General features: G+C 43.5%; 1 protein-coding gene across 3 annotated transcripts in view; it reads left to right on the forward strand.

The window, feature by feature from the left end:
- LOC122551543 (N-chimaerin) overlaps positions 1-19,896 on the forward strand; it is a 233,394-nt gene that overhangs the window by 193,837 nt on the left and 19,661 nt on the right. For all 3 annotated transcript variants that reach the window (XM_043693573.2, XM_043693576.2, XM_087989005.1), the window contains one exon: positions 16,612-16,749. In XM_043693573.2, the coding sequence (XP_043549508.1) occupies positions 16,612-16,749 (138 nt within the window). The remainder of the gene's footprint in view (positions 1-16,611; positions 16,750-19,896) is intronic.

A 19,896-nucleotide genomic window follows, 5' to 3' on the forward strand; every position in this document is an offset into this window, starting at 1 on the left:
ATATAGAAGCACTGTGTATCCTTATGCAGCAAGACCTGAAAACATCCAAGGTTGGGCTGATTGGTGACAACTAAGCTTCATGCTACACAAGTACAAAGCAATCACCATCCACATCAGGGGACAATCTAACCATCATTGCTTGAATCTAAAGGTCAGTGCATCACAGAATTCTGCTGTAAACATCTTATGGAAACTCACCTGGATTAGCCATTATGGTAGTGTGGCTTTGGCTATAAGAGCAGATCAGAAGCTAGCAATTCTGTAGTGAATAACTCCCCACCTACCTCCCCAATGTGTTTCCACTATTAACAGGCCACAAGTAAGGAGTGTGAATACTCTCCACTTGCCTGGATTAATGCAATTACACCAACATTCAAGAACCTTGACACCATCCAAGATCAAGCAGACTATTTAATTGACAACCAATCCACCACCTTGAATGATTTTTCCATGCACCACTGACACACAGTAACTGCAGTGTGACTACCATCTGCAAGATGCACTGCAGTAACTCGCCAAGACTCCTGCACATCAGCTTCAAAACAGCTCCCTCTACCATTTACAAGCAAAATTTTGAGCATTTTCTTGAGAGTTTAGAAGACTGAACGGTGATCTCATTCAAACCTATAAAATTCTACAGGGATCAGCAGTGTAGATTATAACCTTTACTGTGAAGCCTCTTCCAAGGATACCTACCTTAAAGACGATCTCCTCCTCTCTCTATAACCGAGGATGCTGCCTGACCGGTTAGGCTTTTCCAGCACCACACTCTCTAATGTGGATGCAAATAGGGTGTTTCCCCTTGCTGGAAGTGTCTGAAATCAGGAGACACTGTCTCAGAAAAATGAACAGGTCATTTAGGATTGAGATGAGAGTTTTGAAAGCTTACATCAAACACAGAACTGTACAGCACAGCCCAGGATGTTATGCCGAGCGTGGTGCCAAATTAAACTAATCCCTTGATCCATATTCTTCCACTGCTTGCATGTTCATGTGATTATCTAAAAGCCCCTTTAACGCCCCTTTACATCTACCATCACCATCCCGGCAGTATGTTACAGACTCCTACCACTCTCTGTGTAAAAAAAAATCTTGCCCCTCACATCTCCTTTGAACTTTTCCCTTCTCATCATAAATGCATGCCCCCTTGTTTTAGACTCTGGGGGAAAAAGATTCTGACTGTTAACCCTATCTGTGCATCTTATGATTTTACAGACTTCTATCAAGTCTCCCCTCAGCTTCCGCTACTCAAGAGAAAACAACCAGAGTTTTTTCTAGACCTATTATAGCTCATACCCTCTAATCCAGGCAGCATCCTAGTAAACTTCTTCTGCACCCTCTCCAAAGCCTCCACATCCTTCCTATAATGTGGCAATACCCTAAGTGTGGCCTAACCAAAGTTTTATAAAGCTGCAACATAACATCCTGACTCTTGTACTCAATTCCCTGATCAGTAATGGCAAGCATGCTTATACCACCCTATCTACTTGAGTGGCCACTTTCGGGGAGTTATTAACTTGAACCCAAGATCCCTCTGTACTGTACTGTTCATGGTCCTGCCATTAACTATACTTTTCCTTAATACTTGAACTGTCGAAGTGTTGCACCTCCCACTTACCCAGATTAAACTCCAACTGTCATTTCTTCACCCATGTCTGCAACTGATCTATATCCCACTGTATCCTTTGACAACCTTCTATGCTATTGAAAACTCCACCAATCTTTGTAAAGTCTGCAAGCCTACTAACTCATTCATATACATTTTCTTTCAAGTCATGTAATATATATAACAGAAGTCCCGGTACAGATTCCTGAGGAACACCACTGGTCATAGACATCTAGCCAGAAAAGCACCCTTCACCACTACCTTCTATGCCTCGACTGCCTGAACTGCTGTGCTTTTCCAGCACCACTAATCCAGAATCTGGTTTCCAGCATCTGCAGTCATTGTTTTTACCTAGTTGATTTTAACCCTACTGCGAAACCTCTTGCAAGGATGCCTGCCTTGAAGAAGTTTTCCTCCTCTCTCCATAAGAATCTCAGGGAGTCCCTCTCCCACTGCAACTCCCAGGTCATTTCCTCTGCCCTGAAACTCTTCAACCATGTCCTGAAACAAACTCGCTACCACAGCCACATTTGCTTCCTCAGTGCATGCCTCCGTAACCAACTCATCCCACACGGACTCCGGACCACCTTTAAACCAGCAGAGTTCGGACCCGAACATGACAAACAGTACAGACTACAGATTCAAAAACACCAGCAACAGTTCTCCTTCAAGATCCTCCGCTCCATGCTCACAGCAATGCGCCGGTACCTAACCTCTCTACAGTCAGCCCTGCCTCAGCTGAGGTTCACACCCTCTCAGAATTGCAAAGGACCCACTCTGTACTACATCCTCAGGAGAATTCATACTCTCAACAAACAGAATTTGAACTCCATCTCAAACATCAAAAACTGTGAGTAAAACAAACTTTTATCTACCCACCTCCATAACCAGCGCTCTTAAAACACTCCAGAAGATTCCCCCGGCCTCTGCAACTGCTCAGATGCCATTAGCCATGCAGCTGGTGCAGCAGCCACCCCCACGCTGATTGATGATGTCACTTCCACCCCCACCATGGCCATTCCCACAGCCACTTGTGCCCCTCACAATTCCTCATGCATCACACGTGACATCACTTCCGCCCCTCACATCATCGCTGATGTCACACGCTCAGTGACTTCCGCCACCCCTACTGCTGTGTTTGCCACCACTTCCGCCCCCACCAACGCCACTCACTTGCATTCTGCTGACACGCCCTCCACAGATCCCACTGTCAGCATCCCTGCCCCCCAGAACCCTGAGGGGAAAGTATCCCTGCTCATGACTGCACCCCCATTCCCACCACCATCACACCCACTCCAGTTACAGGCTCCGCCCCCACTCCCAGCTCCACACCCACACCAGATCCCAGCTCCCAGCCCTGCCGAGTTTTCACCATTCCTCCAGACCTTCCCCTCACTGAGGACGAACAATCAGTTCTCAGCAAAGGCCTCACCTTCATCCCCCTCCGTCCACGCATCAATGAATTTAATACACGCCGTGATGTCGAACACTTCTTTCGCCGCCTCCACCTCCGAGCTTACTTTCACAAGCAGAACTCCCGCCCACCTTCCAAGGACCCTTTCGCCCACCTCCAACACACTGCATCCACCTGGACACTCCACGCTGGCCTATTACCTGCCTTCGACCTCTTCATTTCCAACTGTCGCCGGGACATTAACCGCCTCAACCTGTCTACCCCCCTCCCCCACTCCAACCTCTCACCCTCACAACGCGCAGCCCTCCAATCCCTCTGCTCCAATCCCAACCTCACCATCAAGCCAGCAGATAAAGGGGGCGCAGTGGTAGTCTGGCACACTGACCTCTACACCGCTGAAGCCAAACGCCAACTCGAGGACACCTCTTCCTACCGCCCCCTTGACCATGATCCCACCCCCCATCACCAAACCATCATCTCCCAGACCATACAGAACCTCATAACCTCAGGAGATCTCCCACCCACAGCTTCCAATCTCATAGTCCAGGAACCCCGCACTGCCCGGTTCTACCTCCTTTCCAAGATCCACAAGCCTGACCACCCTGGCCGACCCATTGTCTCAGCATGCTCCTGCCCCACTGAACTCATCTCTACCTACCTTGACACCGTCCTATCCCCCCTAGTCCAGGAACTCCCCACATACGTTCGAGACACCACCCACGCCCTCCACCTCCTCCAAGACTTCCGTTTCCCCAACCCCCAACGCCTCATCTTCACCATGGATATCCAATCCCTCTACACCTCCATCCGCTATGACTAGGGCCTCAAAGCCCTCCATTTTTTCCTCTCCCGACGTCCCCAACAGTACCCTTCCACCGACACTCTCATTCATTTGTCCGAACTGGTCCTCACCCTTAACAATTTCTCCTTCGAATCCTCCCACTTCCTCCAGACCAAAGGGGTAGCCATGGGCACACGTATGGGCCCCAGCTTTGCCTGTCTCTTTGTTGGCTACGTAGAACAGTCGATCTTCCGTAATTACACCGGCACCACTCCCCACCTCTTCCTCCGCTACATTGATGACTGCATTGGAGCCACCTTGTGCTCCCGCGAGGAGGTTAAGCAACTCATCAACTTCACCAACACATTCCACCCTGACCTTAAATTTACCTGGAATGTCTCTGACACCTCCCTCCCCTTCCTGGACCTCTCCATCTCCATTAATGACGACCGACTTGACACTGACATTTTTTACAAACCCACCGACTCCCACAGTTACCTGGATTACACCTCTTCCCACCCTACCTCTTGCAAAAATGCCATCCCGTATTCCCAATTCCTCCGCCTCCGCTGTATCTGCTCCCAGGAGGACCAGTTCCACCACAGAACACACCAGATGGCCTCCTTCTTTAGAGACCGCAATTTCCCTTCCCACGTGGTTAAAGATGCCCTCCAACGCATCTCGTCTACATCCCGCACCTCCGCCGTCAGACCTTACCCCTCCAAATGTAACAAGGACAGAACGCCCCTGGTGCTCACCTTCCACCCCACCAATCTTCGCATAAACCAAATCATCCGCCGACATTTCCGCCACCTCCAAAAAGACCCCACCACCAGGGATATATTTCCCTCCCCACCCCTTTCCGCCTTCTGCAAAGACCGTTCCCTCCGTGACTACCTGGTCAGGTCCACACCCCCCTACAACCCACCCTCCCATCCTGGCCCCTTCCCCTGCCACCGCAGGAACTGCAAAACCTGCGCCCACACCTCCTCCCTCATCTCTATCCAAGGCCCTAAAGGAGCCTTCCACATCCATCAAAGTTTTACCTGCACATCCACTAATATCATTTATTGTATCCGTTGCTCCCGATGAGGTCTCCTCTACATTGGGGAGACTGGGCGCCTCCTAGCAGAGCGCTTTAGGCAACATCTCCAGGACACCCGCACTAATCAACCCCACTGCCCTGTGGCACAACATTTCAACTCTCCTTCCCACTCTGCCGAGGACATGGATGTCCTGGGCCTCTTTCACCGCCGCTCCCTCACCACCAGACGCCTGGAGTAAGAACGCCTCATCTTCCGCCTCGGAACACTTCAACCCCAGGGCATCAATGTGGACTTCAACAGTTTCCTCATTTCCCCTTCACCCACCTCACCCCAGTCCCAAACTTCCAGCTCAGCACTGTCCCCATGACTTGTCCTGACTTGTCCTACCTGCCTATCTTCTTTTCCACCTATCCACTCCACCCTCCACCCTCACCCCGGCCAAGTCATCGTGAATCCTATACATTTTAATTTGATTAAGTTTGATTAATCTTTGGAATTCTGTGCCAGAAGGATGTGAATGCTCATTGGCTGAGTATGTTCAAGACTGATAGATTTCTACAAATAATTCTACAATATTCTAGAAATATCAAAAGGTTTGGATTTTCTGTCTTAAATTTTTTTTGAAGTAGAAGGACAGCCATGATCTTATTGAATGGTGGAGTGGGCTTGATTAGCTCCTAGATTTTATGATTTTCTGTGCCTGCTTCAGTCAAAAATATGGTACTTTTCCTTTTCCTCACTACTGGATGAATGGTGGATTGTCAAGGTCTTCAATGTTATTGTTAGCGGTGAAAAACATCTGCAGCTACTCCACATTCACACTAAAAGATTGTCAGTCATGTCGGCAGTCCCACCAGTCTCCTGATAATTCCAGTTGAGGCTGCTATCGTTAAGGGTCAGTCCATCCATATGTACAATGCATTTTCCTATAGATTTGGATTTTTAAGTCTATTTCTCATAGAAAGAACATTCACAAGTTCCTCAGTGGTTAGCGAGAAGCTTCTCCTACTCAAATTAATTCAGCTAGAGCATCAGTAATCCCATCTCTTGCCAAATTGTCACATTATAGATAAACTATATCTATAGTGGGCGGCACGGTGGCACAGTGGTTAGCACTGCTGCCTCACAGCGCCAGAGACCCGGGTTCAATTCCCGCCTCAGGCGACTGACTGTGTGGAGTTTGCACATTCTCCCCGTGTCTGCGTGGGTTTCCTCCGGGTGCTCCAGTTTCCTCCCACAGTTCCAAAGATGTGCAGGTCAGGTGAATTGGCCATGCTATTTCTACACTGTAAAGTAATCTAATCTAAACTAACTCGTATATAAATTGATAAGAGAACTAGTTTAATCCAGGTTTGCATTATATCCGTACATAAATTGCATGTCTCTGGTATGGTGCTTCAAATATGTTCGTTTAGTGGTGGTGTCTAATAGTTAGTGTGCTTGTTACCTCATGCTTTAAGCTCTTACTTCGGTTATACTGGCTAGCAGTATAACCGAAAAAAGAGTGCCAAGTGTGTCAACATATCCCACATGACGTAGCTTCCTAATCAGCAAGTTGTACGTAGCATCTTCCATGACAACAAACTAAACTAAGTACCTCACAGATTCTGGCTAATCTCAGAGAGAGCTGAAAATGTGTTGCTGGAACAGCGCAGCAGGTCAGGCAGCATCCAGGGAACAGGAGAATCGACGTTTCGGGCATAAGCCCTTCTTCAGGAATCTCAGAGAGAATCTGGTAGTTGGATGGCATGCCTTACTGGCCCACTGGCATACGGTTAAGCCCTGGTGCCCACAAATCTGACATCCAGCTCTGGTCAAATAGTCCCGCTGCCTTGTAGGTGTTGCAGGGGAGAAGACGAATAAAGGATTCAACCCCCTCAGTAATTGATCAACTGCAATGTGGCTTTCTGTCAATTCTTGCAGCAGAATGTGGAAGGGAGCTGGGAGGCTCTCAATAAAAGCTTTTGTTCAATTAGCATAAAGTATAATTAAACTAATTTCTGGGAGAGGTCATTACATATTGTTGGTTAGCTACTGCCTGGCTGAAGCTAAATAGTCCTCAATCAGTTAGATGTCTGCTTGCTTTAATTGGGTACTTGGACCTTATAGGGTCAACCCTCAACAGGTGGGTGCTGATCTGTCCAAGAAAACTCAGCAAAGAGGATATTTGTCTTTCACATTGCAAACTGAAATGTTAAGACCATACATCGTGAATGTACCAATAACCTTCTGCCATTTCACAATGTACACAGGATGACTGTGATTGATAAACTAATTACAAAGCTCACTTCTACCCCTAAAGCTGAACATGTGTTGCTGGAAAAGCGCAGCAGGTCAGGCAGCATCCAAGGAACAGGAGAATCGACGTTTCAGGCATAAGCCCTTCCTCAGGAATCTCCAGCAACACATTTTCAGCTCTGATCTCCAGCATCTGCAGACCTCACTTTCTCCTCTACCCCTAATGTCCAGGATCAGTTATGCAGGGCATCTGACCAAGCTATTAACAAAATTCCTAGCACTGTGGAACTGTACCTTCGAGACAACTTCAGTGCAAGAGTTGGTACAGATTATGTAGCTTGACCAAACTGTACAGGGTTTCAGGGGATTGACAGGATGACAAAAATGAACGGTCCTTGCTGGTGTTATGTTGATTCCTATGGAGTATGTGATAAATAGCTACTTCTACACTGAGCGATGCCTCACAGTGTCCTGGAGACATCCAAGATCACACTACTGGTACCAGTTAGAAGACAGTGTCGAAAGTGTGATGCTGGAAAAGCACAGCCAGTCAGGCAGCATCTGAGGAGCAGGAGAGTCAATGTTTCGGGCATAAGCCCCACCCCCACCCTCCTATTAATCTCTCAGCAACACTCCCATATTCCTGATGAAGGGCTTATGCCAAAGCATCAATTCCCCTGCTCCTCAGATGCTGCCTGACCTGCTATGCTTTTCCAGCACCACACGTTTTGACTCTTGATCCCCAGTATCTGTAGTCCTCACTTTCTTTCTCCCAGTTAGAACATATTATCACATGTACCAGATTCAACAGTGTCACCACCAGTCATAATTATATAGTGTTGTCGGTGACACTGACCACTCCCTGTTGTGTAGCAAGGTCCGGCTTCAACCAAAGAAACAGTACCAATCTAAAAAAGAAGGGTTCTCCTCAAATTTGCTGTACCGCTGACCAGAAAAAACTCAACAAGTTCCTCAACTTCCTTGATCGGACTCTTTTGGACAACATCCAAAGCCAGAATGCAGTGTCAAGGTGGGATCATCTGCATAGCACCAGCTATAAATCTACACTGACTGCGTAAGGGTAGTCAGTTTGAGCCTTATTGTACTGAAATGAAGTCAGTTACTGTGGCCAAGAGAAGAGCCCTCATGGACTGCATACACTTCTGTGTATATTGCAGATGAGACAGGATCAGTTCATTCCAAAAAGGAAGAAAGATCCTAGGAGGAGGCATGGGTGGCCGTGGCTGATGAGGGAAGTTAAGAAACATATAAAGTTACAAGAGAAAAAGTATAACATAGCAAAGATAAGTGGGAAAACGGAGGATTGGGAAGCTTTTAAAGAACAACAGAGGATTACTAAGAAGGAAATACGCAGAGAAAAAATGAGGTACGAAGGTAAACTGGCCAATAATATAAAGGAGGATAGTAAAAGTTTTTTTAGGTATGTGAAAGGCAAAACAATGGTTAAGACTAAAATTGGGCCCTTGAAGACAGAAACAGGGAATATATTACAGGGAACAAAGAAATGGCAGAAGAATTGAATTTTTTTTTTGATTAGATTACTTTACAGTGTGGAAACAGGCCCTTCGGCCCAACAAGTCCACACCGACCCGCCGAAGCGCAACCCACCCATACCCCTACATTTACCCCTTATCTAACACTACGGACAATTTAGCGTGGCCAATTCACCTAACCTGCACATCTTTGGACTGTGGGAGGAAACCGGAGCACCCGGAGGAAACCCACGCAGACACTGGGAGAATGTGCAAACTCCACACAGTCAGTCGCCTGACGCGGGAATTGAACCCGGGTCTCAGGCGCTGTGAGGCAGCAGTGCTAACCAATCTCCCTGAGGTAACAGTGGCTGAACGACCTAAACTGCAGGGAATTTATATTTGCCAGGAATTGGTGTTGGAGAGACTGTTAGGTCTGAAGATTGATAAATCCCCGGGGCCTGATGGTCTACATCCCAGGGTACTGAAGGAGGTGGCTCGAGAAATCGTGGCTGCGTTGGTGATTATTTTCCAGAGTTCGATAGATTCGGGATCAGTTCCTGCGGATTGGAGAATTGCTAATTTTATATCACTTTTTAAGAAAGCAGGAAATTATAGACCAGTTAGTCTGACCTCAGTGGTGGGAAAGATGCTGGAGTCTATTATAAAGGATGTAATTACAACACATCTGGATAGTAACAGGATAGATCAGAGTCAGCATGGATTTATGAAGGGGAAATCATGCTTGACTAATCTTCCTGAATTTTTTGAGGATGTAACTCTGAAGATGGATGAGGGAGATCCAGTAGATGTGGTGTACCTGGACTTTCAGAAAGCTTTTGATAAAGTCCCACAGGAGATTAGTGAGCAAAATTAGGGTGCATGGTATTGGGTGCAAAATACTAACTTGGATTGAAAGTTGGTTGGCTGATAGGAAACAAAGAGTAGTGATAAACGGCTCCATTTCGGAAAGGCAGGCAGTGACCAGTGGGGTACCGCAGGGATCAATACTGGGACTCCAACTTTTTACAATATATGTTAATGATATAGAAGATGGTATTAGTAATAACATTATCAAATTTGCTGATGATACTAAGCTGGGTGGCAGGGTGAAATGTGGTGAGGATGTTAGGAGATTACAGGGTGACCTGGACAAGTTAGGTGAGTGGTCAGATGCATGGCAGATGCAGTTTAATGTGGATAAATATATGGTTATCCACTTTGGTGGCAAGAACAGGAAGGCGGATTAATACCTAAATGGAATCAATTTAGGTAAAGGGGCAGTACAGAGAGATCTGGGTGTTCTTGTACACAAGACAATGAAGGTAAGCATGCAGGTACAGCAGGTAGTGAAGAAGGCTAATAGCATGCTGGCCTTCATAACAAGAGGGATTGAGTATAGAAACAAAGAGGTTCTTCTGCAGCTGTACAGTGCCCTGGTGAGATCACACCTGGAGTACTGTGTGCAGTTCTAGTCTCCAAATTTGAGGAAAGACATTCTGGCTATTGAGGGAGTGCAGCGTAGGTTCACGAGGTCAATTCCTGAAATGGCAGGATTACCTTACACTGAAAGACTGGAGCGACTGGGCTTGTATACCCTTGAGTTTAGAAGACTGAGAGGGGATATGATTGAGACATATAAGATTATTAAAGGATTGGACACTCTGGAGGCAGGAAACATGTTTCCGCTGATCGGTGAGTGCCGAACCAGAGGACACAGCTTAAAACTACGGGGTAGACCATTTAGGACAGAGCTCAGGAGAAACTTCTTCACCCAGAGAGTGGTGGCTGTGTGGAATGCTCTGCCCCAGAGGGCAGTGGAGGCCTAGTCTCTGGATTCATTTAAGAAAGAGTTGGATAGAGCTCTCAAGGATTGTGGAATCAAGGGTTATGGAGATAAGGCAGGAACAGGATACTGATTAAGGATGATCAGCCATGATCATATTGAATAGCGGTGCAGGCTCGAAGGGCAGAATGGCCTACTCCTGCACCTATTGTCTATTGTCAATGCTCTCAGAGCTGCCACAGTCATGTTTCAGCAGACTGCTTAGCACTGGTTGAAACTGCAACAACATACAACCAGCTGCTGAATCAGGGAATGCTGGGGGGTGTATAAAGAAATCAAGAAAACAGTAAGCCTGGCAGCAAGCAAATCAGCCCTCTTGAAGACCAACAAAAATGATCAGCACAGAACCTAGCAAGCAGATGGAAAGGTGAGTGGTGCATTACACTGAATTCTGCCTAATGGAGAATGTTGTCACTGAAGAAGCTTTCAGCCTCATTCCAGATTTGCCTGTCATGAAGGAGTTAAACAGCAAGCCCAACACTTTGGAGCTGAACAAAGCCATTGACCACCTTTCCAACAGTAAATCCCCGAGAAACTGTGGCATTCCATCTGAAATAGTCAAAACAAGAAAACTGGCACTGCTGAAGCATCTCCATGAACATTTATGCCTCTAGACAAACAAGTTCACACTAACCGCAACAGTTATTAAGACATCATCTTGTTAAATAGTGAAGATATTTGCTCATAATGCTCTGGCCAGATTGCCAGTCCTGGCAGCAAGGATTTATCCTGAATCACTGTAGCTTCAGGGCTGAAAATCAACAGTTAGTATGGTTTTATCACTTCGGAAATATATCATGAACTATGCATTGTCTTCAAAGTCCTCACCAAGGCCTTTGATCGTCTTAGCAGAGACAGGCTCCTTAAACTGCTGCAGAAGTAACTGCCTGTCTGGATTTCTAGATATCATTTCTATTTCAATCAGAACATGTTTTGTCAATTATTTTAGAGCAAAATCAGTTATCAGGATCAGTTGTGGGATGAAACGGAAGTATGATCTGGCACTAACTCCTTATGGTAACATTTTCTTTTATCTATGCTGCTAGTATACATTTTCAGCAACACAAATGTTGCCGTCTACCTGTGTGCCTGAGCTGAGATTAAAATGTTAACCTTGGCAAGACTGCATGCCTAGGTCCAATTGCATTATGACCTAGTCTGTGAATTGCTGTTTGCTGATGACACTGCACTGGCATTTCGTGCTAAGGTTCATTTGCAATAGATTGTAGATGGGTTCTCCTGGTTCTGTAGGGGGTTTGGACAGACAAATCAGTTACCAAAGTCCAAAGTATTTAAGGGCCAGAATGTGAAGACTCCGGTTTCCATCAGCATCAAAAACCTCACTCTGGACAGCTTCACAGTCCTTGGGCCAGTAATTACAAGTTACCTGTCACTTGATGCCAAAACCAGTACCAGGATAGCCACGGTACAGCTGTCATGTTAAAGTTGAGAAGTTCAACAAAAAGCTAACTGAAAATACAAAGCTCTGTGTGTACCAGGCTTCGACTCTCGCCAACAAAACATAGACAATTTAGGCAAATCAAGAGGAGCGGCTGTACAGGTAACACCTCCACGACCTGAGGTGAATATTAAGCACAGGAGGCAATGGCCTAGTGGTATTATCACTGGGCTGTTACTCCAGAGACTCAGGTAATGTTTTAGGGATTGGTGTTCAAATCCCACCATGGTAGATGGTGGAATTTAAATTGAATAAAAATCTGGAATCAAGAGTCTAATGATGACCATAAAACCATTTTTGATTGTCAGGAAAACCCATCTGGTCCATTAATGCTCTTTAGGGAAGAAAATTGCCATCCTTACCTGATCTCCATTGTCTCTCCTACATGACTACATACCCACAGCAATTTGGCTGATTCTTAACTAGCCTCTGGGTTGAGTAAGAAATGCTAGCCTAGCCCGTGACACCCTCGTCCCATGAATGATTTTTTTTAAAAAGCATATTACGGCAAGACAGAGTACTGAATATAGAAGTACATAAGTGTGCATGTTTGCTCTTTTCAATCAGTGGTAACTCCGTTGGCTGGGTCATGTGAACAGAGTGGATGACAGCCACATCTCCAAAGCAACATGCTCCATGGCAAGTTTGCTAATGACACAAGACCAATAAGTTGTCGACATCTGTGGACTGGGATATCTGTAAGCAAAACCTCATGTCGACCAATATTGGAGTCAATGCATTAGAAATCCTTGCTGCTGGTCTTTCTGCCTCGCAGCAAATAATCTGTCAGGGCATGGAAAAAACAGCAGACAAAAGAAAGTGAGCAAATGGCATTGGAAACTAAGAACTGTTGGAAGAAAAGAAATCTGTCAATCTCAGCCCAGTGCTAGGCATCTGTGTCAGCTCTCGAACAGATTGCCACTCAAGGATTGGCCTCTACAGTTACATATATACATGGCTGCAAGGGGGTGGATGATATAGTGGATATGGAGAACCAGTGAAGGCAGGTAGTTATAAATTTCAAATTTATAAAGAGATTCTTACCCAAGATTCAAGCTCGTAGTATTGGAGGCAATATATTGGCCAGTGTAAGAGAAAAGCGGAGTGAAAACACAGGAGACAAGCAGAACTCAGGCGAGTGGAACTTTATTCATGTAGAAACTGGTTAATGCAGGGAGAGAGCCAAAGGATCTTCCCCCAAGCCTGGCCTCGACATACAAATTCATTTATTCATTTAATCTTTAGTTCAGATCAGAAGATAGATCAATGACACACTGTAACTTGCCCAGCAAAAAGCAAGTACTTTTATACATTTCTGTATTAAATGATCACACACAACTTGGTTACAGTCCCTACCTCCGGTAAAACACCTAATCAATGATCAGCATCCTTAGAATAGCCTCAGGTTCTCATGGTTCCATTGTGTTTACCAGGCACTATATAAGATCTAGTCTTTGGGATCTTTCTATGCATCCTGTTCATTCACATTCCAAAGTTAATTGCTACACTCCTTCTCAGGCTGGCTTTATCTATAGAAACAGTTTGAATTCTATTATTTGTGCTGTCTTTAATTCAGTTATTAATAAATTCAGTTATGTGTGCAAAAATACGAAAGTTAGTTTTAACTAGTTGCTATAAGATTTGTAATATTGATTTTTGTTAGGAAGTTAGTTATAAAGTGTAAGGTTAAATACAGCTTTTCCTACTCTTAGTATTTTGTGATTAATGGGCTCTAAGCAATCTATTTTGTTCAGGGCACATGATGATATTTCCTGAAGCTAATTAACTTTCACATCTAGGTCTAAATGTTTTTTCTTTAATACTTTTATTAAGCATTGGTTATTTTTTTATGCTAAAATCTATCCTCATAATCCCTTAGGGAATTTTTAACAAGAACCTATTGCAGACTAATTCATTTTAAAGAAATAACTACAAAATAACTTTTAACTGTTGTTCTGATAATGACTTAAAGAGGTGACTGGGCTTATTCAGTGCCTGGTGTTCATCCATTCACTGGGGCAATTTTTTTTTTACCTTTAATGAAGGCTAAGATTAGTCACTTGTCTATTTTACAGACATGCCCATATCAATACTGTCTGAAATGATGTACTCGTAGGAATGGTGTAACTTTGTTCAAAGGTGTCATTTTCTTTCATTAAAGGCTGGAACAGATTGTTAGTCTTATTTATCTCCTGTCAGCCATCTCGTATCTTAGAGCTAAGGCAGGTTGCCTTTTTGTCTGTCAGCCATTTTGTGTGAGCAGACATGGGCCATTTTGTTATAAGCATGTATAGTGCATCCCTTCAGCCAAAATTGAGGATTCTCAATAGACAAAAAACAGAATAGATATACATAAACAATTTTTAAGCTGGCAGACTGCAACCAATGGGTACCACAAGGATCAGTGCTTGGGCCTCAGCTTTTTATCTGCATCAATTACTTCAATGAGAGAACTAAGTGTAATATAAATTTGCTGATGATACAAAATTAGCTGGAAATATAAGCTGTGAATAGGGTGCAACAAAACTGCAAAGGGATATAGATGGCTTGAGTGAATGGATAAAAACACTGTAATATAGGAGTCTTCCATTAATGGTGGAATTGTTGGTGTCAGAACTGGAAGTGAGCAACACTTTACACTGGGGTTGGGACAGCTGGTCACACATGATCATGAAGTGGCCAGCCTATTAGCTGTGTCTGGATGAACAGCACTGCAAATCATTTAGCACAGACCAACAGGAAGTCACCACTCCAATCTCTCAAGGTTGAAAGTCTAGGCACCACATTTACAGGGTATCTAGATAGGTATTCATTTCCTGCAAATTGGAAGCGTCAGTCTGGCTATTGGTCTGGAGACATTTGCACTTTTTGATTTCTGTAGAAAACTTACTGCTGATACCATCATTGCGTCTCGGTGCATACGAGCGGCCTAATGTGTCAGTGACACCATGCTGGGAGAAAGTGAGGACAGCAGATGCTGGAGATCAGAGTAGAGAGTGTGGTACTGGAAAAGCACAGCAGGTCAGGCAGCATCCGAGGAGTAGGGCAATCAAAGTTTCGGGCATAAGCTCTTCATGTAAATTCTCCTTCAGACCAACCAGGAAAGGTGAAAAGTCTTGTTTTGCAGGATGACATTCTGGAAGGAGCATTCCCATCTGAGCAAGGCACAGGGACAACTGTTAATTGTTATACAAACACAGCTGGTTCACTAAGAAGGAGGCAATTAAAGATGGACAATAAGTGCTGGTTCAGCCAGTGAAACTGACATCCCATGAAAACCAAACTTTCTGCAGCCTCTCCCTGTTGATTTTCTGGCCACTGCGTTGCATGGTCCTGAGCCAGCTTCCACTAGTTCCTCTGTAACTGCACCATCAATATTAGAAGTTATTGGCTAAGGTAGTGGCACAGTGGTAATGTCACAGGACTAGCAATCCTGAATGGCCAATATTCTGGGGAATTTCAATTCCAACATGACATGGTGAAATTTTAATTCGTAAAAATCTATAATTAAAAGCTCTGTTGATTGTTGTATTAAAAAAACTCTTCTAATTCAGTATCAGCAGGCTGTTTGGAAGATAATCGTATGTTAAGTTTTATTACAAAGGAATTGAAGTGGAAGAAACAAGCTGCCTTACTTTATTATAGGCCTTAATGAGATCATACCTCAACTACAATGTAGAATTTTGGTTTCTTTACCAAAGGAAGGATATGATTGCTCTAGGGAGGGTGCAGCAAAGATTCACAAGGCTGATTCCTGCATGATTAGTCAGCATAGAACATAGAACATAGAAGAATACAGGGCAGTACAGGCCCTTCGGCCCTCGATGTTGCGCCGATCCAAGCCCACCTAACCTACACTAGCCCACTATCCTCCATATGCCTATCCAATGCCCGCTTAAATGCCCATAATGAGGGAGAGTCCACCACTGCTACTGGCAGGGCATTCCATGAACTCACGACTCGCTGAGTAAAGAACCTACCCCTAACATCTGTCCTATACCTACCCCCCCCCCCCTTAATTTAAAGCTATGCCCCCTTGTAATAGCTGAAAGATTAAATAGAGTAGGCCTATATTCCCCAAACTTTAGAAGAATGAGTGACCTAACTGAATCATAAAATTCTAAGTGGACTCAGTCGAGTGAGTAGATGCTCAGAGAATGCTTGCTGATTGGGAAGTCTGGAACTAGAGGTCACAGTTTCAGAATAAGAAGTCAGCCGTTCAGGAAATGAGGAGCATCTATTCAAAGGAGAAGGACAACTCCGAATTCTACATTGCAACAAGCTATACATGTTCGGTACTTGAGTAAATTCACCATATAGATTAATGGATTTTGGGTACAAAGGAAATTAGAGGATGGAAATGGAACGGGAAGGTGTAGTTGATGCAGAAGATCAGTAATTAGCAGGCTTAAAGCATAAATAACTTATTCCTGCTCCTGTTTCTTATGTTCTAACTTTGATACAATTCATGTATAGTATATGTGATTGAAGCAAATGACTTACTTTTCAGGATGCTGTCTAACATTCTTGATGATCATCATTATATCTCCAGTGTAGTCTGCCATGCTTTCCTTGTAGGAGGATTTATGTGAAGACATTAAAGAAATGGAAAAATTAAAATAGGTTTACTATTTTATATTAAACTTATTGAATATAATGCAAGAATGTCATCATTATATTGTGCTGAAAATGTTTTGCATTGATTATTTGTAAATGTTTGTGTTCTAGATGGTGAGAAAGCAGATATTTCGGTAAATATTTATGAAGATATAAATATAATCACAGGTGCACTTAAACTGTACTTCAGAGATTTGCCCATTCCACTTATTACATATGATGCCTACCCAAAATTTATTGAAGCTGCACGTGAGTATATTGATTTTATTTTTTATCAAATATTCATATTATTGACTTATTTATAATATATTTAAAATGAATTTAAATATTGTTAAACTTGCTAAGTCCCACCATTTGTCAGTAACAGTTTAGATATTCTGTTCAGTGTTGGAAACTCTGTTTCCAACCCTAACTTTGTTAAAAATCACCCATTTAACTTTGGATATCTCCTGCAATGGATATTCCTGGAATGGAGCTTCCTCTTACGAGGAATACACAAAACCAGTAGTGAAGAGAATCAGTATGGAAGCAAAGATCCCTCTTGCAACAGTAAGTGTGTCATGTTTGTGATTTAAATGTCCAGGAAAGCAGTCAGATACTTTGGCAGCTCCTGTGAAAGGTAGTATTTAAGCATAAGTGGATGAGGGGATTAGTGGGCCAGGTCGGTGAGGGGTCATGGTGCCATTTGAGTGGGGTGCAGGTAAACAAATGAGTGTTTAGTACAGAGGAGTGTCCATTCTGGCAGCAGCAGAGTCAGAGATCTTGTATCCAATGGGTGAAAGGGTTTGGGTGAACTAAGGGAGAGGTCAGGCCAGTCGGGTCCAAAGGAATCAGGCAAGCATTGTGGGGGAGGGGGGCTGTGGTGAGTATTGGGCCAACAGGGTTTCATCAGATCAAATGTGGTTTATAAGGTGGGTATTTGCTTCCAGGGTACTTCAGGTTGTCAGAGTGAAGCATTGCTTCAAGTCAGGATGCTGTCAGTCTGATGGTGGAGGGGTTTAGAAGGGGGCCATGTCTACAAGATCAGGTGAGGGAGAGACTTGAATCAGATCAGGTTGTGGGGAATGATCAGGCCAGGTGAGTGATTGTCAGGGGTCCAGGGTGTCACGTTTCAGAGGAGTGCAGTTTTTTGGGTGTTTATTGATAAGTCAGGGTTTCATTTTAATAGTTACCCAGGAGTTGTAGTAGGTTTTTGATCCTGAGTAACTATTAAGCCTGAATAGGTCCACAAATTATACAGTGTCATTGGATTCTCTTAGAGAGTTTGAAATGTAGGGAAACTGCCTTTCAGAAAATTCTGTTCCATGATAATTCCCATAGTGTCTGCTGTTGAGTATTTCACCTGGTCCCGTCACTGAACTCTGCCTGTGCTGCAGCAATGACTGTTTGATCTTTAGAATAACTGGGACAATGTGTTTGTCGATTTGTATTTATAAGCTGTAATTGCCTGGTCTGAAATTGACCTTTAGGTGGCGCTCTAATGTAATTTACAATTTCACCAAATCACCAATTTGTTACACTTTCCAATCAGAGAAACTTGTAAATATATTAAGAGTTTGATTCCAGTCTATCTGCTATTTCACACATTTGCTACCTATTGGCTCAATACCAGTGTAGCATCTATAAAGCTTTACAAATGAGGTAAATATATTTCACGTCATCTATTCATATATCTAAAGATCACTGTCAAACTACCGTATAGTTATGTTGGTTCTATACAAACAATCAAATTTGCTCCAGACAAGATTTTCCACGAATCACAGATCTGACTGGAGAAGTGAAGTAGGGGGAAAGCTGTTACTGATTCACAACATGTAAGAATTCAGGGTCTTAGAACTCTAACTTTATAAATATTTAACCATTTAATATCCATTTGTCCTTTTAAGACTATAACCATGAAGGTGATGAGATATAATCTGGTATTGCTAGCAAGAAAAGTAATACTAATTGAAAGCTAGGCAGCGCTGTAATTGGTTCAAGTTGGGTATTGTCTCTGATTGACTCAAGTGGACACATGGTCTCCTTTCCCTACCACTTTAATTTTGGCAATCTCTGGTATGCAGTATCCTGTCTCTTAAATATTCAACTTTGTACAGAGCACACATATTGCTAACAGCTGTTTTTCTAATCCTTTGTGGTACTCAGTTCATACTCGTGATCAATGGCATTTCTCAGACACTGATTCACACAGTACATGATTCGTCACTGATTTTGTTTAGAGCAGGAGTCAGCTCTAATGCAGTAGCTATCATGGGAAAATTTCCTTGTTGACTTATATCTCAAATATGAAAGCAGTGTGTAAGGTGCCGTTCATTACTTTGAGACCCGTCATTCTCAATGTTTAACTGATGTATAGGTATCAATATTGTATATCGTGTAGAATTCTTAATAAAACCAGTGCTTGTCAGTGTTTGTCTGAAGTGACTACGTCGTTCGTGTCGAATTTTTATATGGAAAATTAATATTAAAATTAAAAATTAATATATTGCAAAAGAGTATGTGGCATATTACGATGGCATAAAACATTTAGATTAATACAGAAATTATAAAACTACTGCATACTTAAAATCTACGTATTTATGAAACCAGTATGTACATTGTATAAAAATGAAGTAACACTATACCCTTATGAAATACAGTAGAATATGCTCAGTGAATACATGTTCATAAGTAACGAACATATAAAAGACTACAGTCGGAATCTTATAGGGGACTGAGTGACATGGGTTATGGCGAGATGTGTGACAGAATTGGGTGATAAGTATGGCAAAGCCAATCTTGATGTTGGGAGCAAATCTAGGCGTTTTTTATGCCTTTTTCAAACAGCGTGACAAGATTCTCATGAATCATCAGTGAAATGCCAAACAGCGATGAATGATTGTTAAATGTTTTGTTCATGGCACAACTCACCTCATTAATATTCAGCCTTCAATCTTACCAAAATCACGAAATGACCTGAACATCAGGAAAACTCAACAAGGACATCAGAGCAGGCACTTTGTTGATTCCGCTCTGGCCAACCTCCATTTTGGACACTGGCACCAACATCTCAGTGCCACTTCTTGGGCACCGCTGCAGACATTAGCATCTCACATGTGCCAGACTCTAAGAACCCATGTGGCACATCTCCAGTCCATTTATAGGATACTTCTGCACTTTAGTGCTGCAACTATCATTGTAATGCAAGGACATTGTGCACTCAAGAATTTTCACCAAGCTCAAGGACTGGAGCAGACTGCAACTTTAGGCTGCTCACCTGCTGTCATTGAGTTCACTCACTTTGTTCCACTTTGAATGCTCACAACATCCCTGTCTTGCATGGCTTTGCCTTTCCTTTTTGTACTTTGTCCCCTCAGCCAGGGAAAGCAAGGTCATATTATTGCTGTCTTGCCATTC

Source organism: Chiloscyllium plagiosum, unplaced genomic scaffold (genome assembly GCF_037043375.1).
Source record: "Chiloscyllium plagiosum isolate Xiang-an unplaced genomic scaffold, Cpla_swu_hap1 HiC_scaffold_7, whole genome shotgun sequence".
In the NCBI taxonomy this organism is placed as follows: Eukaryota; Metazoa; Chordata; class Chondrichthyes; order Orectolobiformes; family Hemiscylliidae; genus Chiloscyllium; species Chiloscyllium plagiosum.